The sequence below is a fragment of the Giraffa tippelskirchi genome, chromosome 9, assembly GCF_054371585.1.
Source record: "Giraffa tippelskirchi isolate mGirTip1 chromosome 9, T2T-mGirTip1v1.2.pri, whole genome shotgun sequence".
NCBI classification, from domain to species: Eukaryota; Metazoa; Chordata; class Mammalia; order Artiodactyla; family Giraffidae; genus Giraffa; species Giraffa tippelskirchi.
The window spans coordinates 51,228,332-51,253,231 of NC_137283.1; the positions used below are offsets into that span (position 1 = coordinate 51,228,332).

Below are 24,900 nucleotides of genomic sequence, written 5' to 3' on the forward strand. Positions count from 1 at the left end.
TGACGAAGGCCCCCTAGCGCTCACATTTCCCACTGCGATTAAGTGAAGCGGGCGTTAGCAAGTAAGGGCAACCTGAGACCAGGCGTCAATTTCCCGAGACCCAAACTAAGCCAGGAAGAATCTTGTCCTGTCTGCAAACTGAGAGGCTTTCCTCAATTCAGAAAGTCTAGATTACAAGAGGCAACCAGTCTTCTTTTTTTATTATTATTATTATTTTTAAAATTTATTTTTAAATTAGAAGATAATTGCTTTATAACATTGTGTTGTTTCTGCCCTACAACAATGTGAACGAATCATAACTATATACACACATTCCCTCCTTCTTGAGCCTCCCCCAGGGAGGCTCAAGATCACCCCTCTAGGTCATCACAGAGCTCCATTGGGCACTGGCCAGGGGATTAGCTCCTGCTTAGCCACGAGGCAAAATCTAGGTGTATAGAACTGTAAAGGCATTATTAAGTATTTCTCTACTTAAGCCTATATTAACATGTATTTATATCTGTCTATATATATTAAGTATCATTGCTTTTTTTCTCTCTCTGCCTTATTTCTTAGCCAGGATCTGGGGGCTCTAACATTCATTTAAGTCCTGCAGAACAATCCTGCAAATTCATGTAAGGCCTCTGTGGACCTCAAGAGCTGAAATTTGGGGTCCTTGAATTTACCGCCAGTATGTTGAACCAACGGGGCTTATGAGATAGAATCTACTTTCATGTCTCACGTCCCTTTAAACTGAATTAGAGGCTGACATTCTTCCAGCCCCAGTGAAAAGTTTCACCTTCCCATGACTTCTGTCATCAAGCTTAGGTACAAAAAAGTCCCCTGATCATTTGAACTCACTAAAAGGAGAGGGTTCCAATTCAGAAATTGAATGATTGATCCGCATATGAATGGCAAAGGTCAACTTGATTTGACTTTTAAACTTTCCTCCACCTCCCTCCAGCTGGTGGAGGGATGAACCACGTGCAGGGGCTGCCACCCTACTTGTCTCTCTCCTTCCGTGGCATTCCTGCTCCTTCCCCTGCTTGCTAAACGTGGTTTCTAGTCCCCCCACTGGTGGGTGCTGGGAGAGGAGGGAAAGTTCTTGCTTGACTGACCCTATCATCAGGTGGTGACTTCACCCCCAGCTCCACCCGTGGGACTGGCAGGTGTAAAGGTTGATTCTTTCTCTCATGGACTGCTTTCATAGAGTCATTAAAGACATCCCTGGGAATATTCATCTTCAAGCATAATAGGAATATCCTGTTGTTTTGGCTGTCCACTGTACACATATTTTTCTCATCCTACAGACAAACTCCATCCAGGCAGTCTTCTTGGGCAAGATTAGAAATCCCCCAGTCGGCGCTTTCTCATTTGGTCTGTGGAAAACAATCCCACGTTCTTTGCCAAAATCAACTCTGAAAGCATCAATCTAGCCCAAAGTAGTGGCAGTTTTTCTCTACTCCAGCCCCAAAGCAGCTGGCTGGCCTGTCTCTGGTCTCCCCATTTCCTGAATGAGAGTCAGATCTTCTTTAACCTGAGTGACTTGTATCAATCTCTTTGTGTGGCTCCACTGGCATAGCTCTTACCAAGCTTGAGGTGAGAGATAGCACTCACCATGCCTTCCTTCCTCCCCATCCCTGATGGAGAGGTGGTACCAGCAGACCTCAACAGAGAGTTCTTTTTAAGTGTCTCTCTAATTTTAATCAATTCAATTTCTTTGTCCCCAGTATAGGTGAGGTGTCTCAAGAGTTGTGAAATATGTTGTAACAATTCCTATGTCAGTTCTGCACATAGCCTGCTTTAGAACACCGCATCTGTGGGGTCTGGCTGCCCGTTGAAACTTTCAGTGTGCTCTCTTGATATAGACTGTTAGTATTTTTGTATTAGTGACCAGCATTTGACTGCTATACAATCTAACCCTATTTTGACTGTTTAGAACTGCATCCATGGTCAAGCTAGAACTAACCTAGGGATTTTGGCAGCTTGTCTTACAAACCTCACATGCTGAGTAACCCCCTGCCCTGCCCCAAATCTAGTCTCTCTTATCTTGGCTATGCATATCAGAGCCCCAGATCCTGTGGGGCATGAATTATCCAGGTTCAGGAAACTTCTTCTGTAGAGACAAGAAAGTAAACAGTTTAGGACTTGTGGACTGTACGGCCTCTGTCACAGCCACTCAGCTCTATTATGGTAGCACAACAGCAGCCACAGCAGTTCATAAACAGACAAGCAAGGCTGTGTTCCAGTGAAACTCTACCCCCAGCTCAGGCAGTGAGCTGTGTTTGGCCCCTGGTCACAGTTCACTGACTCCTGGATTGGATCAGTGAATTGAGAAGACAAATGGCGACCTTAACTAAACCAGGGATTTATTCGGGCAGAAAGGGGCGAAAACTTCAGTGATTGAAAGCCCACAGACTACGAAGGACATAAACCCTCTTTGTTCAGAAGGTGTGAAGATTAGAAATTTGGCTCTGGAATTTGAAGAAGACGTCAAAAACTCAAGCTGGAAAAGGATCATAATTTTTAAACCAGCAGAATATGATGCTCAGCAAAAAAAGAGGAGCGTCAGGAAAAGTCAACACTGAGGTGTGTTCAAGGTCACCTGCCATTGTCAAGGTCACCCTAGTCTTCACCACAGGAGACTCTCTCTAGTGCACTTTTGCGTCGTTGTGGCTGCCAGCGTATTGACCTACCTGCCTGGACATTGCTCTCGCTTCCCCTCTTTGGTTCATGAAAAAGTCGTTCAAATATGTAGCAAACACTTTATCCCTCAAGCCTTAACTGAGTGTGCCCGGCTGGCTTCCAGCATCCATATCTGTGTCTTGTTGCCAGGGTGCTTTTCCCAAAGCTGGAAGGGCTCTGAGAGCCAGGCAGGCTGAAAGTCCTGGAAAATAAGCACCAGTCAGCCAATGACCAATAGGAGTGGAACGTTAATACCCCAACTTTCTTCCCCCTCACATGGGATAATGGAGGACTGTGAGTTACACTGTTTCCCAACAGTTTTCTAATGGTTTTGAGCTCCAGTTACCCTTCAGTGGAAGATACTTTGTAATGTACCCTTTTTTGGCATCTTCCTCTCCTGTTGAACTTCCCTACTCCCTCCTGGAGTTCCCTTTCAAATAAACTCTTTTGTTCTCCAGTTCCTGCTCAGGAATTGCTTTGGGGGGAACCCAGCCTAATCAGAATATCATTTTTTTTGTGTACCTTTCTTCAATGATTTCATTCTGTTTCTGCTGCGGGGGCTTTTGGGCACCTGTCACATTTCATTATAGTCATTTGAGTCTATTCCACGGAATGGTGAGTTTTCCAGAAATGAATCTTATTCATCTTTGCATCATTGGCATTTTCCCTAGCTTGTCACACAGTGTTCAAGATGTGATTGCTGACTACAGGAGGCTTGATGTACAGGCAGAGTAGATATGAAGAGGCAAGTTTGAAGGGGCTAGTGCTACACCACTAACCACATGAAGTAGCCACTAGCCACATGTTGGCTATTTCAATTAAAATGGAGTGAAAATGAAAACTTCACTTCCTCAAGTCTCACTAGCCACATCTCAGGTGCTCAATAACCGCATGTGATCAGTAGTGATTATATTGGACAACACAGATGTAGAACTTTTCTGTCGTTGCCGTTGGTTCCATTGGACAGCATGGGGATGGGGAGCAGGGTGCAGCACACTGAATCCGTGATTTGGTTTTGTGTGGCTTTGTGTGGGTCACAGAACTGAAAGCTTTCAGGATCGAGGGAGTATGAACCAGCACCTATAGATCCTGCACTTGCGGTTATCTAAGGGCAGATACTTCATAGTGAAGAGAGAATCAAAGGTGTATAGTTTTTAAATGATTGCTTCATTTACATTTTGGCTGAACCACAAAAAAGAGAAAAAGTAACTTCAAAGTTTCCTAGCCGAATTGAGATTCATGTTGTGCCGTTTAGTGTTCCAAAGTTCATATCCTGTGCTGTCCATTTAGGGTTGAACTGAGGTAAGACCTTTTCAACAGGATCACATGAAGGTAAGAAAACTCAAGGCCACTCACCAGCAGTTGAGGCTGGATTGCATGGATGGCTAACAGCACGTACATCATTTCTCCAAGCATTTGACTAGAATGTGAAATGTTCTGGAGTTGGAGTGTTTTCTGGTCTTGAATGCAGGAGAGGGGGCTGATGGAGGATGAAATGGTTGGGTGGCATCACCAACTCGATGGACATGAGTTTGAGCAAGCTCTGGGGAGTTGGTGATGGACAGGGAAGCCTGGTGTGCTGCAGTCCATGGGGTCACAAAGAGTCGGACATGACTGAGCAACTGAACTGAACTGAACTGGTCTTCAGTGGAAGTCTCTGTCATTTGGATTGAATTTTTAGGCATTGGCAGTTTTTAAGACATGATTTTAAACTGGGGCAGCATAGGACAGAGCAGTGTCTAATTCAGTCTGACAGTAGCTTCCTGAGGGGCTTAGTTAATAACATGACATGTGCTCAGCAAATGTTTATTGAATGAGTGGATAAGTGACCAGATGAATGACTGAACACGGGAAACCTGAGGAAACCGTAGTGAGCACAGGAACTGCACTTGGTGTCATGGCCAGTAGGCGGTAATGCTGTAGAACTGTTCACTGTGTCACAACAACAACAACAACAATGTATTTTGTAGACTTTGAGCATCTACTTTCTAAAACCTTATCAAGATCAGAGTTTACTTTGGCTATAAAGGGTCTTAGAAATAATCTAACCAGGTCACAAGGTTCATTCATGGCAGAGGACTTCTAATCTCTTTATGGCTAGTAGAATGGATACCACATGTGAATAGTAGCCTAGTCCTTCATTTTTAAAATATAATTCTAAAATATTTATTTTTTTTGAAAAACACGTTCCCATGTTTCAGAGTCCAAAAGATGCAGAAGAGTATTCAGAGAACTATCCTCCTCCTCTTGTCTACACACGCCCCTTCCTAGAGACAACCATTGTTCCTCTTTTCTTTTATATCCTTTAAGAGGATGGTCAGTGCATCTAAGCACAATGAAAAATGTGTGTGTCTCTTTTTTTTTTAACATACATTCTGTTTTGCCCCCCCCTTTTTTTTCCAGACCAACCATATACTGCTCCTAGTGTTTTAACTCTTCCTTCACACTATCTCTTGGCCAGATTCTTCTCAGGGTGTTCTCGGCACCTCTCTTGATCGTTCGTTGATCTTTCCTTGCCTCCACACTCGCACTTGTCTCCTAACTTAGCTCCCTGCACAGTTCTGGGGCTTCTGCTCCATCCTCCATGTGATACCAGAATTATCTTCCTGACACACCGTTTTGATTGCCTTGCTCCCCATGCCTTCCCAATAAAGCCTAAGGTGCTCTGCTTGCCTTCCCAATAAAGCCTAAGGTGCTCTGCCTGAAAATCATCCCCATCCCAGCCTCCCCATCTCACTCTGCCATCCACCCACATTCGTGCCTTCCCCTCTCCTCGCTGGCTTACAGTGCCTTCCCCCCAAACCTCCCCTTCCATCCTGCCGCTCCTTCAGAGACCTACTCAAAAGCCACTTCCTCCGTTAAGTCTTCCTCCCTCAGATTCCAGTGGAAATGGTCTTTCTTCCTGACCCAGGTGTAGCATTGAGTGTGTTCCTCTTTGCACTGGAGTTATTTGTTTCTGTCTTTCATCCTCTACTATAGGGAAAGTTTCATGGGGGCAAGGATCGTGTTTGTCTAATACAGTTTGGCATCCTTTGCTTAACCTAAGACAGTGTTTGTGCATCCTGCCTGTATCACCTAACACACAGTTACTGGATAAACAATGAGAGTCGTGTAAAATAAGACAGTGTCCACACATCTCAGGGCTCTGAGAAGTTTCTATAAGCAGGACCTTTATTCTCTGTACTGAAAATGCCAAATTGCTCTTCTATTCTCCTCCTGCCTTCAATCTTTCCCAGTGTCAGAGTCTTTTCCAATGAGCTGGCTCTTCGCATCAGGTGGCCAAAGTGTTGGAGTTTCAGCTTGAGCATCAGTCCTTGCAATAAACTGATTTACTACATTGTAATAATAAGAAGAAATGTAATTGATTTATTAATGTTTCATTTATGTTTATTATATTTGATTTATATCAGTAATTGGCTGAAGTTAAGGTTTAAGATATAAAAAGCTTGACTAGTTTGTAGCTGCATATAGTTACCATCTAACATTCAGGTGCATTAAAATTATGTAACTCGAGTAAATCAAGCAAAGCTCTCTTTTTCAGGGTTCATAATAAGTCATTGCCCAGCCATTGACCTTTGGTAATGACTTTGGGGTGCATAGATATACCATCACCATTGTGTATATATTTTAATGGCTTCAAGAGCTTTAGCCCTTGTGCTGGAAGTTCAAAGGACTGGTGAAGAGGTCAATAGGTTGGCTTCATCTGGTCTGTGCATCTTCTTTAGGCAATGTTCTGCATCTGACCTAAAATACAGCAGAGAGTTCCTGCTCCCCTGTTGATGGGGAGACAGAGCTGGCTCTTTCCAGCTTTTCACTAGGAAGAAATGGCATGAATTTGCCCAGGTAGATGGCCATATGCCTGTGGAAAAAGTGGCGGAGGTGCTTCCGGAACCTCTCACCAACGAAGGCATAGATGACGGGGTTGACGCAGCAGTGCGAGTAGGCGATCACTTCTGTCACCAGCATAGCCAGGTCCAGCTGTCTGCTCTGCTCACAGTCGGTCTCCAAGTGCATTTGAAAAGCAGAGAGGAAGACAACCAGATTGTAGGGTGTCCAGAAAATAAAGAAGACCACCATAATGACAAAAATGAGCCGAATGGCTTTGTATTTTTTTTTACTGGGGCATCTCAGCAGTGTTTTAATAATTCCTGAATAGCAGATGGCCATAACGAGCAGAGGCAGAGCAAGACCCAGGATATTCATTCTCAGAGCATGGAAACGCTTCCAGGCATTTTCATTATCCTCTGGGTAAAGAGGACTGCAGAAAGTCTGTCCAGCCTCCTCTTGGGACTCATGAAAGAAAAATTCAGGGAGGGCTGCTAGCACTGCCAGGCCCCAGGTGAAGATGCTGGTGACGATACCAAAAGTAACTGTCCGGGCTCGAAGGGCAAACACAGCGTGGACGATGGCCAGATACCGGTCTATGGTCAAGAGGATGATGAAGAAGATCTCGCTGTACAAACCCATGTAATAGAGCCCGGAGAGCAACTTACACATGTGGTGGCCAAAAACCCACTCGTTCCACCTAACATAGTGAATCCAGAATGGCAGCGTGAATAGGAAGAGCACATCAGAAATGGCCAAGTTGAGCAGGTAGATGTTGGTCATAATACGGAGCCTCTTGTATTTTGTGAGGATCACCACCACCACTACATTGCCCAGCAGACCAATCATGAACACCAGGGAATACAGTGGGGGCAGGAACTGGGCCCCCAGCTCCTTGACATTGCTTTTCTCGCATGGCAGTGCCTCCTCATAGTCGTAGGGTGTGGTCCCAGCAACTTCACCCACAGTTTCAATCCCATCAACTGAGGTCACCATTTTCCTTGTCCCTGTGATAGAAGAAGGCAGAAGTAACCCCACAGTTAACTATGATCACTCCTTGTGACCCATACCAGTCAGTTTATTCACTTACCCACTAAAACCACATGGAATAAATAACCTATACATTCTTCAGCATATATTTCCAAAGGTGTATCAGATATGTCATGGGGCAGGGGTAAATGTTAGAAGTGAAAGATGCAGCATTTTGAGAGTCAGCATGATCCAGCATGGGGAAAGAAACGGACATTGTGGTTGGTAGTGAAGAGTGGGGATGTTGATCCTGAAAGCATTTGGAGGAAGAAATACAAAACAGGGAGAGATAGGTTGGGTAATGATAACAATAATCTTATAATAATTATATTATCACTGTATTTTTAAATTTTGTGTTTCATGTTTTATAGTTTATATATGACCTTCAAAATCATCCATTTAAAAACCAAATGCTAATAATAGTGATTATTATCCTTAGAAATAACTACCCATCTCCCTGGCTCCATAACATAAAATGCAAAATTTAAAAATACAGTAATGGGGAAATTGAACCTTAAAGAAATTTAATAATGAGTCTAAAATCCTTTAGTAAGCAATTTCAAAAGTTAAGGCTGGATCTTCAGTATCTACGCTCAATTCTCTCATCACTGGATTCAAGTACAGTGATTTTTAACTTATAATAATTATTATAATTAGCTATTATAGTAGTTATTAACTGTTGTAACAATTATAAGCAGCGTCCCCTTTTCCTGTTCCTGACAACGCTGACATAAGCCAGTCACGTGCCTACAACAGACCCCTTAGAGCTTCCCCCTCATAAAGGGGCTGAGCATGCGCCAATGGGACTACTTCTTAGATTTTGGATTTTTTAGACCAGGATCCCTAGGGTCAGTGCCTGCTTTTCTTAGAATTACAGACTTGACTGGAGAAGAAGGAAAAACAGACAAGTCCATGAAAGGCAGCTAATCCCTACCCTGCTTCCTCAGGGGTCCTGCTAACCTTCTCTTTTCTGTGAAAGCACAAGTGTGAGGTCATGAATGTACATCAGCAGGGATTTCTCAAGGCAGGCCTTAGAAATGCAGTAATTGGAGCCAATGGCGAGGATTGTCTTTGCTTTGCTAACAAAATACTGGGACCCTAAAGTCAGCACCTGTCAGAATTCTGTGTAGTCCAAATGACTGTAGAGAGGGGAGACATAGGAGCTGTTCCTGGCCATTCTGCTCACCAGTGAGAAGACTCTGACAAGCCCTTAACTCTGAGCCTCGTTTACTCATCTCCAAAATAAGGATCATGATAGCCACCCAAGGTTGTGGTGAGCATCAAATCAGAGAGTATATATGAGATCATATTTTAAATTAGAAAAAGAGAAAACTGTAAATTGGTAGAAAGCAGAAGTGAAAGAAAGGCAATGAGAAGGGGTTTCACATGAAATCAGGAAAAAGTAGAGGCTCTTGGATAGAACTTGATCTGTTTTCATAGCTCTGGGCTGGTCCATCATCTACTGATCAGTGACACATATTCAGGCTTTTGAGGTTAAAAATGGAATTGAGTAGCAGCTGACTTATATGATCTTATCAGCTTTTTTATTCCCAATGGCATAATACACAGCAGCTGAGAAAAAATACCCTTCATTTGCTCTGTTATGCATTTTAGAGTTTCTCTCTAAACCTTAATGTTTAAGGCAAGAGTGGAAAGAGCCTCTATTCATCATTAATTATTTATATTTTCTTTCCTTTTCTCACAGACTGATCTGAAAACAAGTCAAACTTTAAAAACGAATTTCACTGAAGTGTTGTTCAACTTGAAGATTGTCTTTAATTCATGTGTTATTTCCATAAATCCAACATGATGAGTGTTAATATTCTAGAATCGTGTGAGGGGAAAGGGGCCTAGACTGCAACCACTGGAAAACAAGTAGAGTTAGAAGTCAAGTCCTTGGTCACTAGTTACATGAGATCAGAGACACAAAAACAGAGTTTTTACCTGTCTGCATTCTTAATCACAGTCCTTGCAGTTTGGAAAAATGATATAGTAATAGTAAACAAACAACATCAATCATAAAGAAAAGGAAAAAATAGTAAAAACCACCCCAGATCTCACCATGATGAGTTTACTACCATTAACATTTCTCTATATATGCATACATGGATACAAAGTTTTACATACATTGAGATCATACTCCTTTAGCTGATTCACCAAAATTGCCCATAGTACAATTCAGTTGTGCAATGTAAATGAAGTTTCTTTAGTTTCCAAAACTATTTGAATCTCTGTTACCAGCTTCCTACCTGCTGGGTAGAAGAAAAAAGTATTCACAAATTTTAGTCCTAAGTGGTTTGAATTTAGTCTTACCCTTCCATTCATTTGAATGATACTTTAGGTTTTACTCATCCTCTGTTAATCAGCTTATAATTTCGGTTCCTTGTCTCCTAATTGGTCCTTTCTAAGGTGGCAGTAGAGATATGGGGGAAGGGTCAGCATGACTCGATGCATGGGCAGAGGGAGAAGAGGGTACTCTAATCTCCTATTGGTTCTTGATTTACGTGACTGGTGTCTGCTAAGGTGGGGGTCGACCCAGTCCCAACCCTGAGTCTTTGTGCTGGCATCTGCTGCAGTGTTTGTAGTAATGACCTCAGGATCCATTCATTCTCAGTCTCCCCAGGCACAGTGACCTCTCCAGGGTGATGGAGTCTTCACTCAGCCCTGTAGAATGGAGAACCACACCGCCATCGAGTTCCTGGCCCAAGCTCTACTCTTTCTTCTGAACCGGCAGGCACCCGGCAGACATGCTCCTCCTTGACTCCATGTGTGTGTCCTGTACAAACCAAGGGACACACAAGACTGCAAACCAGATCTTTTTTCTGCCTGACCACCAACTTAACTGCTCTGGCCACCCCATGTAGGTAAGGAGGTGCCTTGCAGAGAGATATCCTCTTGAGAGTCCTCTAGTTTATCAAACAGCTCTCCAAACCCCCTAACTCTGGTCAAAGCCTGGATAGGAGAGATAGGGACACACAGCTGTGACTGCTTCCTTCCAGGGTCTCTTTTCTCATAATTTCTGAAGTCAGAAGGAGGGGAGCCCTTTCCCTGCCATTCTTGTCTGGCCAGCTCCAACAAATATATATGCAACCTCCATCTATACTGTGATAAATGGGATGAGGTGATGGCTATCTCATAACTTTATCAATTCACATTCACCAGTGTAAAATTTTAGTGAGTATTGCAAAGTTGAATGGAAAAAAAATATTTAGAATTGGAAATCCTTCTTTAGAAAATATATTTAAGTTTGAAATGTCATTTTAATTATATAAAAAAAATCTAATGGTGATGCTCAATGCTGGTGAGTTTGGAGTGAACCTTATTCATTGCTGGAACCTTACTCATTGCTGGTGCTATGTAACTTGTTTTAATAAATTTTGTATCTAACATGAGCCTTCAAGATACACATGGCTTTAATCCATTAGTTCTAGTCCTATGATTTTACCCTAAGGCGAAAAGGTCGAAAATGTATTACCAGTACATAATGTGCACAAAGATGTTCATTGTGGCATTGTTCTCATAGTAGAAAACAAGAACAATGGGAACAAGAAATGGGAACAATCTAAATGTTTGACATATGAAGGATGTTTTGAATAAATTATAGTCCATTTAAAGAATAGCTTATTATGTAGTCATTAAAACTAGTTTTGGATACCAGATAAAATCATGGACAGATGTTTATAAGAATGAAGAGAATGTAAAATGTGTAAACAAAGATTGCAACAACGTGAAATTAAATGTACATATAAAAGGCAACAGACAAATAATCAAAATAGTTGTGAGAGGTAGGTGGATTGTCATTTTTAAAACTAAAAATTTAAAATTTTTTTATATTTCCTTATCAGTTAAACTGTTACTGCAAGCTAATGTTTTTAGGCAGGCACTGCTAGAAGATTTGGCAGACATTTTCTAGGGTGAAAACCTAGGCAAATTACAAGATGAAGGGTTTACTCATCAGAACTTGAAACCACAAACTGAAATCTAAGGAACTTGAAGAAGAGGGCACACTAGGCAAAGCATTTGAATTTTGTTTTCAGATTAAGAGATCTTACGGGCTAGGTTCTCCCCTTTGATCTTGGGTCAAGCTGGCATACAACCACCCAGACTTGGGGAGGGGAGGCATCTTTTTGGGTCTTGAGGCCTGCATTGGCAGGGGCTCGGCTGGCCTCCATGGGAAGAGTGAGAAGGCTGTTCAGAAGACCGCAGTGGGCACCTGCGTGAGGACAGGTGGACCACAGGACACCAGCTCCCTGGATGCCTCCAAATTATTCGTGCCCACATTTTCTCTTCCCACTTCACGATTCTTAGTGCCTTTGGCAAATTCTGAACCTGGAGAATATTTGCAGGGCCCCTGCTCTCTTCTTGCTGGGCCAGTCTTTCAGCCTGTGTAGCTGGACACTGTGCTTAAATATCCAGAGTGAATATCAGAAGGCCAGCCCCTGGGATTTACAGTAATTCAGACCTTCCTGTCTTTGAAGACATGAAAACCAGTTTCCTGGACTCTCAAACACCTCCCCAAACGCAAGCCAGAGCCACTCCTTTTGAGAATCCTCTCAAAGAGTCTTATTAAACTCTAAAGACACCCCGAATCAGACCAGTGCACTGGACCTCCAGCTCCTTGGTCCTGAGTCCCAGCCAGCACAATGCCCTTGGGTGGGAGAAATATTTCTTTCTCAGTATGGATCAAATAATGCAGGATATCATCAGATTGTACGATATGAGTGTTTTTCCTGCTTAATTTCAACAACCACCTGAGAAGGAAAAAATACTGAGAAGAAAATGGTCTGTGAGTTCAGAAAGTTTACATTCTTTACACATAACCAGTGTAAGATAAGAGTCAATAACAAACAACTGTGTCTTTCTTAGGCCAGTACTTTATACAGGCTTACTTGTCCTCACAGCTTTGCAAGGTAGATTTCTATATCCTCATTTTATAGATGAGCAAACAGAGGCTTGGCAAGGCTCTGTCACTATTCTGATCGCACACAGCAGAGCTGGGGCTCTGTGTCTCCAAAGCTCACAGTTATTTCCTTAGGGTTCCATTTATAAGGGCCTCCACACCCCCAGATTACATGAGTGTTTATATATATTTTTGTATCTCTATGGTTACATTTTTGTACATACAGATCACTAATATGTTTTAGTTTGGTTTGATATATGGTACAGAGTGCACTTCTATTTCGGAGAAGGCAATGGCACCCCACTCCAGTACTCTTGCCTGGAAAATCCCATGGACGGAGGAGCCTGGTGGGCTGCCGTCTATGGGGTCACATGGAGTCGGACACGACTGAAGCGACTTAGCAGCAGCAGCAGCAGCACTTCTATTTTATTTCTCTCTAAATGGTTGACCAATCTGAAGATACCATATGTTGAATAATTACCCTCTTCCCCTTGAACTGGAAACATCACCTTTGCCATATATTCCTTCATGTTCCTGATTCTGCCTGTGTACTTTTCACATAGAAATCATTGATTTCTGTGCTAGAAACACTCTTTTAATTACTTTAGATTTATTAGATTATTTATATATATTATCTAATTAAACAACTGCCTTTCAGTATTCATTTCCAGTATGTCTTACCTTTTAGAACCATCTGTCCTATTAGATAAATTTTTGGATCACATGATCAACTACAAAAACATAATTTTAAGTGAAATTTTGTTACATTTGTAAATAAGTTTAGGAAGAATTGATAACATTACATGTCAAGCTTTTATATTTGGGAACACACTATGTCTGCTTACTCTGCTTACCATAGGGCTTTTAAGTTATTGGTGTTGCACGTTTCATTTTACATTTTTATCTACCTTTATATTTCTCAGGTTATTGTGAATGAGATATTTTTCCCTAACAAATTTTCTAAACAATTGTTGGTAGTGTGAAACAAAATTACATGTTTTAAGCTGGTTACCTTACCGACTTTTAAAAATAAATACCTTTAGGACTACTAGATAGATAGTCATATTATCTGTGAAGGACTGACAGAATTATATCCTCCTTTCTGGTATTTCTCATTTGTTTCCCTCACTTTCTTGCTTTGGTGGGAACTTCTACAGTGATGTTAAATAATAGTGGTGTTTCTGGTTCCTGATTGTAATTAGACATCCACCCTCCAACCTTTCAAAGTCCCCAAAGTACAAAAAAGATACTATTAATTTGAAATCTGTTTTATTCTAAAACTTAACTAAAGTGGAAAACTGCCATGCCTATGATGAAGAGTGCTGATCCTTGACAATAATGGGAGTTTGGTTAAGCCAGTCATGTCTGAAAGAGGGCCATGTGCTGAATGATATTCCAGTTTAGTAACATCACTAATCTGGTGTGTGTGTGTGTGTATTTAAGTGTTTAGTCTCTTTGAGGGGATCAGCCTCTCAGGTGAACTTGATGAATCATCTAAAGTATATATATCAGCAGGGGAAGGAGAGGGTGGGATGGATTGAGAGAGTAGCATTGACATATATACACTAGGATGTGTGAAACAGAAAGCTAGTGGGAAGCATATGTATAGCACAGGGAACTCAACTTGGTGCTCTGTGATGACCTAGAGGGCTGGGATGGGGTGGGAGGAGGCTCAGGAGCGAGGGGACGAATGTATACTTATAGCTGACTCACGTTGTTGTACAGCACAAACCAATACAACATTGTAAAGTGATTGTACTCCAATTAAAATTTTTTTAAAAAAAGAATAGAGAGAAGAGAGCAGATTGTGAGGTCACTGCCTACCATTCTGAATCTGCCTGTCCAACTGGAAGAGCTCTGCCCACAGACTCCAAGTGGTCAGCGTTTCTGCAGGACCACCTGCTGTTAAGATCAGATTCCATGCTTAAGACCCTAGATACTTTTGGTTTCATTGGTATTGGTGCCAGGGAATCACAGTCATAAGATTTTCTTGCGTATGTATCCTTGGTCCTCTTCAGTATAGGCAAATGATTCAATTCCTGAGTTTGAAGAAATGACTGTGTGACATAGAGCAAGTATGTTACCCTCTCTGTGCCTCAGAATCTTTATGTGTAACCTAGTGATAAGAAGACTTACTGCCTCATGGGGTTCTCCAGTCATTCATTCAGCAAATAGTTAATAGCAACCTATGACATGCCAGCCACTGTTCCAGCGATACGGCACATCAGTGAATGGAATAGACAAAACTCTTTGACCTTATGAAGCTTATATTCTAGTCAGGGAATAATAGATAGCCAAAAGCTACAGTGTCTCAGATGGTCATGAGTGCTATGGAGAAAGGTAAAGGAGATGAGAGAAGGCAGCAGTAGGGTGGGATTGGAGAGGTGCTGTTTAAACTGGAGAGGGTCAACAAGAAACTCATGAGATGACATTTGAGAAAAGTCTTGAGGAAGGTGAGAGAGTGAGTTGAACAGGTTTCTGGGGTAAGAGGAACACCAAGTGCAAATATCCTGAGGTGAAAGAGTGGCTGGACAGGTTCTTAGAGGAGCGGGAGGGTTTAGTGTGGCCGAAAGAGGAGTGAGGGGTGGGTATCATGAGAGGGAGTCAGAGAGACATGAGGAGCTGTGGGCAGGGGTTCCGGGTAGCTGTGTAGCCAGGAAGAACTTTGGCTTTTCTCTGAATGGAGTAGGGACCGTAGGTAAGTTTCCATTAAACTTGACATTATCCTCCTCATATTCTGTAAGGATTGTTCTGGCTGCCATGTGGAGAACAGACTATGGAAGCACGGTTAGAAACAAGGAACCAGTAAAGAGGCTGAAGCTCCAATACTTTGCACGTGATGCAAAGAACTGACTCCTTAGAAAAGACCCTGATGCTGGGAAAGATTGAGGGCAGGAGGAGAAGGGGGCGACAGAGGATGAGATGGTTGGAGGGCATCACCGACTCGATGGACATGAGTTTGAGCAAGCTCTGGGAGTTGGGGATGGACAGGGAATCCTGGCATGCTGCAGTCCATGGGGTTGCAAAGAGTTGTACATGACTGAGTGACTGAACTGAACTGAAAGGGGTCTTATGATAATACAGGGAAGATATGACACTGGGCAGGGCATGGAAGTAGAGGTAGGAAGGGTGAGAATGGATGGATTCTGTGTGAATGCAGAAGCTAGCCACAGGATTTGTTGACAGATAGTGTATGAGTAAGTGAGAAAATAGTCAATGACTCCAAGAGTTTTGTCTGAGCAATTGGAAGGATGGATGTGACACCAGCAGAGATAAAGTCTGGGGAAAAATAAGCCTGAATTGGGGCAGGCAAGTCTGAGATTGATTATATGCCATCCAAGTGGAGATGTGGAGTAGGCAGTTGGACATACAGCTCCAGGGGAGAACTCTTGGTTGAAAATACAAAATTGACAGTTGTCATCACATAGATGTAAAGCCTTGATTCTGGAAAAGAGCACCAGAGACATAGGTGTAGACAGCAAAGGACTGCATTTCCAGGCATGCCAAAAGTCAGAGGTCAGAGAAATGAGGAGGACATAGCAAGAGAGACTGAGAAAGGGTGGACAGCGAGATCGGAAAAAAAGCAGAACTGGTGTCCCTGAAGCTGTGTGAAGAAAGTCTTGTAAGGAGAGGGGAGTAATGTGAAGATTACATGAACCCATGTGAGAACATCAGGACACAGTACCAGGCAAATGCATGTTAGTTCTTCTCCCTCTCCCCCTACTCACTGACATTCTCTATTTTTTCAGGTTTTCAGCCCTTTCCAGAATTTCTTAGATCTTTTCCAAAACAGGATAATAAGACTCTAGAGGAGGAAGTATTTCCTCCATCTAAAGAGAAATTCTTAGCTTTCCACAAATAACCAGTCTGTAGCCCATTACTCAAAGTTACAGAAAACACAGTGATTGGTATCCAAAATGTTTTAAAAAGATATTTCATCATTCGTTAAAATCTGTAGTTACAGTAAATGAATTTGAATTTATACAAATGGTTTTGGATCTGTACCAAATTAAATAGCCTAATAGAAACCCAAGAATACATTAATCCGTTTATTTACTGACATTCCAATGAAGAATTATTGATAAATCTTTCACAAAGAAATAATTATCTTTTGCAAATACGACAGGAATAGAGAGAGAGAAATGACAGGCTATACCCTCCTAAAGTTTTTGAATCTCTTTACTATCTCTGAGTTACATCCCTCCAACCTCTTTAAGTTGGAAGAAAAGAGGAAGTTTAAGGGTTGAACTAAGAGTATCCTCAATTGCAAGCTCTTTAGAAGCCAATCCCAAGAGCTGGTTCAGTCTTCATCAATATTAATAGATCATCCAGAACAAAGGAAATCTACCCACCTGATTTTCCATCCACCTCTCTACTCAGCTATCCCTTCATTTATTCATCCAATTATCTGTCCATCTAGCACGTCGAATTGCTTCCCACTTACACGTTTTAAGCCAGTCCTCCTTCCCTTTCATTTCTTTCCACAGAAAACCTGGGTAGTCAGCAAAAACAATTATTTGGTACAGCACTGTCCTGTAGACCTTTCTTGCAGTGATGGAACGTTCTGTGTTTGTGCTGTTCAGTAAAGCACCTACTAGCCACATGGCTGTTGAGCACTTGAAATGTGGCTACTGCTGTTGAAGAACTGAGATTTTCATTTTATTCAAATTTTATTAAGTTAAATTGGAATGGCCACATGTGGCAAGTAGCCACCCTCTTGGACAATGCAGGACTATTGCCCAGTACAATGCCTGACAAGTAATAGCTGCCTAATAAATGCTTCTTAAATAGATAGAAGGATGGAGCAGAATGATTTTACCTTTTTTCACTTTTCAGATTATGCATTTGAAATGTTAGCTTCTCTTCAGGTACCACATTTTATGAGTGTTGGTATCCACCTGCAGCATAGAACAGGCTAGGATGATAAAGGTCTAGAAACATCAACGGTATCTGGCAGAACTTGGAATGTTTTATGTAAAAAGTAAAAGTCTTCAGGTTTATTTTAGTTTGTTTTCTTTTTATCCCAGTATTTGTACATCTTTGATCTGGACCAAAGTTTTCTAATCTTTTTTAAAAAAAGAATTGGATTAGGCAATGTCCTGGGTTCCTTTGAGATGGGAAAGTCTGTAATGTGATAGCTTCTGCTGTAGAAAAAGGAAGCAGACCCGACAGAGAGCAGAAATTTGATGGTAGTAGAGGAAACTAAATTCAGTCACACATGGGAAAGAACTTGGTGAGAACCAAGTTGTGCAGGAATGGAATGGGTTGCCTTGTGAGCCAATGAGCTCCTTCCCTGGAAATACACAAGAACCTCTGAAGGTTGAAATCTTGAAAAAATGCGGTCTTCTTCCCAGCTGCAGGCATCTCCCCGCCTTTATATTTTAGGGCAGCACATGGACTTCCTCAGCTTCCAGTCATTAATATCATTAGAGCAAAGATTATATTCCATTCTTGGAATTTAGTCAGTTAAGTGACTTGGTTTCATCCACCTGCAAAGTAACTTGGAATAGTTTTACCAACTTCTTTGTTCAAAGAGTAGATTTACTCACCATGTTCTAATACCAGGTGTTTCCAGTGTGGCTGATTTTTAGTGTTTGTATGCAGGCTGCTATGTGATTTAATTGAAAGAGATGATCCTGAAAAGTGTTTTATGGGGAGATTATGCCTGTGCAGTCAAAGTACACGTGGCAGGAGTGTTCAGTGTACTGAGGGTCAGTTTCCTGGCCCCTGGTGTTTCTACCTCCACCTGTGTCTTGAAGAGAGCACTATTGCCTCTTTTCTAGGCATATTTGTTAAAATTGATTTCACATTTGCCCACCCTTTTGTATTCTGGTACTTAAAATTTTATCGTTGTTGTTCAGTCACTGAGTCGTGTCTGACTCCTTTGCGACCCCATGGACTGTCGCCCTCTAGGCTCCTCTGTTCATAGCATTTCCCTGGCAAGAATTACTGGAGTGGGTTGCCATTTTTTTCTCCAAGGAATCTTTCCAGCCCAAGGATCCAACCTACGTCTCCCTGCATTGACAGGTGGATTCTTTACCACCGAGCCACCAGGGAAGCCCCACCCTGCATCTAATTCCATGTGGTTAAAAATTATATGAAAATATAATTTGTAACGAATTCAACATACTGTATATTTATGGTTTTTTAATCATTGTCTTACTGTCTTGTGATTAAGTTGTTCCCTTGCACCTTTACAAATAATGCTGCAGTAAACATCTTTGTATTTTTATTAGTTCCTTAAAGTAGATGTCTCAAAGGACAATTTCTACCTCTAGTCATATTTCTAAGGCTCTTGCTGCATTTTGCCAAATTGTTTCCAGAAGTTGTGTAACAATTTGTATTCTACTTCGTATTCGTGCCAGTCTCAGCAAGCACCCGTCAATACCAAGATCTAAAAGAAAAAATTACTTGGCCAATTTTACAGGCAACAAGGGTGTCATTATTTATGTAACTAATACTTAATTACTGAGGGTTTCTTTTTTAGCTGTAATTATTAGTCATTAGTATTTTCTTTTCTGTGAATTATCTGTTTGTGCCTTTTACCCTTTTTATTCTGCTGGATATATCTACTTTTTTCTTATTGAGTCATGCAGTTCCTCCCCTAGAGAAATAACTCAGCCTGCACAGTTCATGGTAATCGTCACCATTTTCTGAAATGAGTTACAGATATGCTCCAATTCCTATCGCTTCCATGTACCAAAGACCCCATTATTCCCACTCCCTCCCCTCAAAACACTTGTCAAACACAGTTAACTTTCATCCCCAACCAGTTGAAGGTTTCCCAGAAGATTAGAGGGTAGATTCCCTACCATCTAATATAGATCCAAGAAAAGCAGTCAACTTCATAGATCCAAACAGAAAGAGACCAAATCGACCGATCAGCTGATTCATCTGACAGCCTGACTTAGAGTGGATTTTCAGTGAAAAATTGAAATATAAAATTTATATATATACAAATGTAACATACATGTATGTATACACATATGTCAGTTATACTTTCACTGCTTCTTACTAATCAATATTACTAACGCAAAACTACTAAAGATGACCCTTTTGGAGTGGCCATCCTCTCAATAGTTCAGAATTTATGAAAGCACAGGGAAGGCAACATGGGCACAGTTGTGGACATGTTGACTCAAGAGGGTAAAAGGCTGAGTTTGGGTGAGTGGAAAGGCAAACACATCATGATACAGGTGAGAGAAAGGCAAAATGGGAAAAAGCGAGAAGAAAACGGACCTATCTCACAATCTGCTCTCCCACTTTGGCCCTATACTACCTACTGCAGCATAGCCGACCTCCCTCTATGCCCCGTCCATCCAAGAGCACCCCTGGCAGGGGTAACTTCCACCTGCCATCTCCTTGCTCCATCCTTGCTCCATCTCCTTTTTCCTAGAAACCTGACTGTCTTCCTGGAAACCTCTCCTGAATAAACCACTTCTGTTGCATTCAGTAAGTTCTCGCCCAGATGAGAACAAAAAGAAGATGATGGTACCTGCTAATTTAGCAAAGTCCTTTATGCGTCCAGTGATAGCTTAGGTCTTGCCACTCATGAAACGGAGATACCATCTGATACCACTAGAGACATTAGTAAGGTAGGAAACAACACAGCTTCCTGTTTCAAAGAGTCTTAGCTTCTCAGGTTTTGCAAGTTTTTAAAAAGATAATCAAGTCTGGAGCAGTTCTTCTTTTCTATGATTGAGATCACACACTAAGCAAGCACTCAGTTGAATAATCCTTGAGAAGAATGCTGTTGATGTCAGCAACTGTTTTGAGGGTTCTGCCTTCCCTTGGAATTGCTCATTGTTTTGGAAGAGGGGTCAATTCTTGAATTAGCATGCATTGACCTGTCAGGGGACAGGATAAAAAATGAAATCAGGATTTCCTTGTAATTACTCTGCAGAGCTCAATGGCAGACTTTGATGAGGCGAGTTGTAGTATGGATTTAAACAACCCAAGACGACTTGAACTTGAATTTCAGTTAGGGCACCCACAGCTGTATGACCTTGGGTTAATCATTTAATCTTGCTGGACCTCAGCTTTCTCATCTGTCAACTGAGAATGATAATAACTACATCATAGGGTTGCCATGGAACTAGCTAAGATAAATATGCAAAAAGTCTCTGAGGACTGTCCAAAGCTAAGCAAATGTAAGGGATGAGTAGAATACCACTGAGACTTGAGCCTCACGGGGAAGAGCCGTGTGTCTGCTCCATGTGCTGGTGTGTCCATGGCACCCAGGGTAGTCCTGGGCACAGAGCGGGTGCCCATCCAGTGTTTTGGGAAGAAGTGTGACCATGGATGGTGTGATCTGTGGTACATTGGCTAAAGTGGACAAGACAATGAAGTTCACCAAGCGTTCATCAGACATCTGCTGTATATGCAGGAATGTGCTTTATACTTCAAATGATAAGGAAAAGGTAGGAAGAAAAGACAACGACTTTGCTGGGAGGGTTCATGGGCATCCTGGGGCCCCAGTTTGAGGGAGCTTGACAGTCAGCATCTCGGCTCAGGTGGTTAGCAGAGACAGTCAGAGAAGAGTTGGAAGCCTCTCCTCTGAATATGAGAAAATAAGTCACTGTTGCTTTCTGTTATTATAGAATTGGCCTTTCCCATGGGCCAGTTATTCCCTGAGAATCATGATCACATAGGATTCTTGTTAGAAACGTGACTTGGGGGCCTGTGTAGACTCTGGAAGGGCACTGGTGACTCTGCGAGACCTTGGTCAGATTTGTCATGTATGTTGGGAATTTCTCCTGTGGGTTTTTGGGTTTTTTTTTTTTTTGTATCAAGAGTATTCACTCTTCCAGGTTGTGGCCCCGCATTAATCCTTCATTGGTTAAATGTGCTCATTTGTCTTTCCAGTCTCTTATGATCCAGGCATTAGCAGGTGACACCAAGTCTGACACCTGCATCCTCCTCTCAGGGATCATTGTGTGATCTAATACAGCATTCCAGAAGAGAGTGTGGTGTGGGAGCCCTCAGGGCCTCTCAGACACTGTGGAAAACACTGATGGAGATTCACAGGACCTTAAAGTGTCTGAGAAAGCCTCGGTGAGGAACAGGTTTAAATGTGGTTAACCTTGCATTCCTCAAACCTAGTGTTAAGGTAGAAAAAACATTATTTTTTTTTTCAAATAACACCTGTTAATATACTTCAAGACCGGGGGTGGGTAGAATGCTGCAGGTGCTTGTCTAATGACTAGTCAGCATGTGGGCACAGCACAGTACAGTTGCCAACCAGCTTCTGGCCCATCTTCTCATTTTGACAAGGGTCTCCTGAGCACCCCCTCAAGGTACGTGGGGATGCTATTGTAGACAAGGAAACTGAGATTCAAGAAAGAACTTGGCAAACACCACAGAGACTAAAAGACAGAGCTAGGGTCCACCTTAGGATTTTCTTTTTTTTTTTAAAGATATTTTTATGTGGACCATTTTAAAAAAGTATTTACTGATGTTGTTACAATATTTTGCAAATATGTTACAATATTTCTGTTTCATGTTTTGAGTTTTTGGCCATGAAGCATGTGAGATCTCAGCTCCCCAACCAGGGATTGAACCTGTACCCCTTTCATTGGAAGGCAAAGTTTTAATCAGTGGACCACCAGGGAAGTCCCTTACCTCGAGAGTTTAGACTGTTCATTGGTGCTCATTTTTCCTGCCCTGCATCACCATCTGAAGGACTGATGCTTTCAGCTGATGATAAGGATGGCAGATTGTAAAGGTAGAACCAGAGTGACTTCCCTGAGGTCCAGAGTGGCTTGTTCTGTCTGACTTTTCACAGGATGGGCAAGAGATTTTTGGTGCTTCTTTCAGGCTACTTGAGGCAGTCAGCTCATGAGTTTCCAAGGTACACGGGAAAACCTGACCCCGAATTCTTAATACCTCTGATCTTTTCAGATTTTTAATGTACATAAACTAAAGCAGAAGCATTTTGGAGAAAACAACCAAAATAATGACATCAACAGCAAACCAAACAGAAGACAGCTTAGGAATATGGGAACATCTGAGGGAAAAACAAACAAACAAAAGATGTTCAGAAGCTATATGAAAGGGTCAGAAATTTTTTTCAGGCAAGCTCAGGTCAACTGTGGCTTTGAGCGTGTGAAAGGAAGTGGTTGTTGAGCAGCAGGAAGAAGTACTTGGGTTCCTTTATCCTGTCTTCAACACCAGCTCCTGGCCGCAGGGTCCTGGGGCAGGAAGGTGGGTTCCAGCCATTTAGCTCCTCTTACTGACATGTTCCCAGGGGAACATTAACTCCCAGGGGAGTTAATGGAAAGATTCATGCAGCCAGTGGTGCCTGCCTCTGGCACTTGGTAGTCGAGTGTATTTCTGAGTTCTCTCCATTGACAGCACCCTGCCCTTCTGTAAAGCCCCCAAATCAACAGAAGCAAGCCTTTACAAAAAGAGCTCTTCCTCCATCATAGACTCTAAATACAAGACAAGTTGAAGTGACCATGTGGAAGCTGTGTTATTTGGGGGGGGTAGTGGACATCTCAAGACTTGAACAGAAGAGCGGAGTCTACACTTAGCACTGGCCTGCAACTCAAATCTAGAATTAAACCAAGGATAAAATGAGCCACCCACCGGACAGCTGCGAGCACCTGGCACACTTCCAAGTGCAGGGTGTGTGGTTGACCAAGCCCTGCTGCTGGGCTCTGAAACCAACGCTCTGCTTTCCCAAAAGCCGTGCTTCCTGTGGCTTGCCCCACCCCTGACGCAGCCAGCATGGAAACTGAGACAGGCCCACTCCTGGGAGACAAGGCTTCCACTGATGGCTGCCTTTAGCTGGAGAGCTCCCTAGTGGACATGCCAAACTCCCCTTAGTCTACACAACAGGCTGGGAATCAGCTGCCATCCTTCCCTTGCTCCCAGCTTCACTTGAGGCCTGACCGCGCTCACCCATTTCCCCTCATAGGTACCTCCTCTAATAAAGGTTTAAGACCTGCTGAGTGTCTGCTTTTCACTATCACACCCTGCATATTCACACTAGCTTCAGAATAGAGCCCAGGTCCCTTTAGGCCATTTCCAAGAAAAATTGGGCTGTTGTTGTTGTTGATCTAACTATTCTGTATGTTTCATTTTGCACTTTTTCTTCCTTTCATGTCAACATTGAAAAAAATCTAGTATCAAAATTAGAAAATAAATATAATGATGAAGAAAAAAGTGAACAATGATTTAGAAATGGTGCAGAAAATACAGTTTGTTCCCCAAGATATGGGAGGTACCTCTTAATGAGGTGCAAATACAATGCATCTCTGCATAAATGGAAAATTCACCAGATGTCTGTCAAGTAGAGTAAATGACATCTTTTCTTCCACAATATCTTGAACTATAAGATGGGCCCTTGGAAATGTAAAAAGAGAAGAGAGAGTGAGAGCACAGATAAAAAGACAAGAGAAACAGGAGGTATGAAGGATGGAGAGATAATAGATATTTAAGTTAGTTTCTTCCCTTTTTTCAAATGGCAGCCAGAAATTTTCTGCCAGATGAGAAAATTTAACTTCTGTTTTGTTCACAACTAAGTAATACAGTGTTATAGAGGCTTCTATAAAGCCCAGTGGCTAGAAGGACACTTAGAAGTGTAACTTGGGATGGAGAGGACTAGATGGTTTATTTTCCTATGGGGTGTTGTTTTGCATCTCATCTCTGTAGACAGAAAAAATGTTCACAACCTAAAAGTAGAGAGTTATGTTTTATTTTGTGGGAACTTTTAGGACTTCAAGCCCAGGAAGCAGCATCTCAAGTAACCCTGAGAGAACTGCTCTGAGGAGGCAATGAGGGGAGCTACGTTATATAGAAGTTTTGCAACAAAAGGTAGATAGTTGGTACATCAAAAGATGATTGTTAATTAAAAAAAACAGATATCTCCAAGTTAAGGTCTTTAGTGCTTTTCTATGTATGGGCAAGTGCAGGAGTCTGGGCTCGCATCCTGGGTCCCTCGGGGCTCACTATCAGGAGTGGCTGCAGTCTGATGACTGCTAGATGGCAGGCATTCTTTTCCTCCTGAGTTTCCTCAGGCCTCACTGGCTCACGTTCGGGGGTTGCAGGGCTGCAATCGCTGATAACTGTGACATCCTTTGTTTATTGATATGGCAGGAAACATTCCGTTTCTCACCCCCAAGATTAATCTGGGTACTTTCTAAACGTGTCAAGCCTCTGTTTTGAGCCGTGCAAATCCTGAATGAATTTTCAAGCATGCCAGAGCATCTACTCTGGGAAAGATAAGAGAGCTAGTGAGGGGGTTGGAGGAAAGGTGTATCAGTCCTGAGCTCCAGGCAGCATCAGTGAACTCAGACAGTGACCAGGAGTGACAGGGTGGGGGCTAACCTGGGGGTGGGCAAGTTATGTGAGAGAAACTGTTCAATAATGTAAACAACACTTCCTGCACACTTGTGTCACATGCCACACCAGGGATCTGCTAAGGGCTTTATGTACTTTGTCTCTTTTAAGCCTCTTGGTGACCCTGTGAGGTAAATAAG

At 42.2% G+C, this 24,900-nt stretch overlaps 5 protein-coding genes across 20 annotated transcripts in view; 4 read left to right on the forward strand and 1 right to left on the reverse strand.

The window, feature by feature from the left end:
- XCR1 (X-C motif chemokine receptor 1) overlaps window positions 1–24,900 on the forward strand; it is a 325,532-nt gene that overhangs the window by 144,508 nt on the left and 156,124 nt on the right. The window contains exon 2 of one of the 2 annotated variants that reach the window (XM_081526006.1): window positions 10,133–10,382. The exons of the other annotated variant lie outside the window; for it this stretch is intronic. The gene's annotated coding sequence lies outside the window, so the exon portion shown is untranslated. The remainder of the gene's footprint in view (window positions 1–10,132; window positions 10,383–24,900) is intronic. 2 annotated transcript variants of the gene reach the window in all.
- LOC145520162 (C-C chemokine receptor type 1) overlaps window positions 1–24,900 on the forward strand; it is a 243,236-nt gene that overhangs the window by 144,508 nt on the left and 73,828 nt on the right. The window contains exon 2 of one of the 2 annotated variants that reach the window (XM_081525996.1): window positions 10,133–10,382. The exons of the other annotated variant lie outside the window; for it this stretch is intronic. The gene's annotated coding sequence lies outside the window, so the exon portion shown is untranslated. The remainder of the gene's footprint in view (window positions 1–10,132; window positions 10,383–24,900) is intronic. 2 annotated transcript variants of the gene reach the window in all.
- LOC145520160 (C-C chemokine receptor type 1-like) overlaps window positions 1–24,900 on the forward strand; it is a 214,249-nt gene that overhangs the window by 144,508 nt on the left and 44,841 nt on the right. For 5 of the 12 annotated variants that reach the window (XM_081525984.1, XM_081525994.1, XM_081525981.1 and 2 more), the window contains exon 2: window positions 10,133–10,382. The exons of 5 other annotated variants lie outside the window; for them this stretch is intronic. The gene's annotated coding sequence lies outside the window, so the exon portion shown is untranslated. The remainder of the gene's footprint in view (window positions 1–10,132; window positions 10,383–24,900) is intronic. 2 more of the 12 variants (XM_081525989.1, XM_081525987.1) reach the window with 1 other exon arrangement.
- The window catches only part of FYCO1 (FYVE and coiled-coil domain autophagy adaptor 1), a 268,566-nt gene that overhangs the window by 6,899 nt on the left and 236,767 nt on the right, over window positions 1–24,900 (forward strand). The gene's annotated exons all lie outside the window — the stretch shown is intronic.
- LOC145520159 (C-C chemokine receptor type 3-like) overlaps window positions 5,802–24,900 on the reverse strand; it is a 33,829-nt gene continuing 14,730 nt past the window's right edge. Inside the window, exons 1-2 of one of the 3 annotated variants that reach the window (XM_081525979.1) lie at window positions 19,914–20,007; window positions 5,808–7,496 (exon numbers count right to left, since the gene is read on the reverse strand). In XM_081525979.1, coding sequence (XP_081382105.1) covers window positions 6,409–7,485 — 1,077 coding nt within the window. In that variant the 5' untranslated portion in view covers window positions 7,486–7,496; window positions 19,914–20,007 and the 3' untranslated portion in view covers window positions 5,808–6,408. Of the gene's footprint in view, window positions 7,497–9,025; window positions 9,079–19,913; window positions 20,008–24,900 lie in introns of those variants that run through there. The other 2 variants (XM_081525977.1, XM_081525978.1) reach the window with 2 other exon arrangements.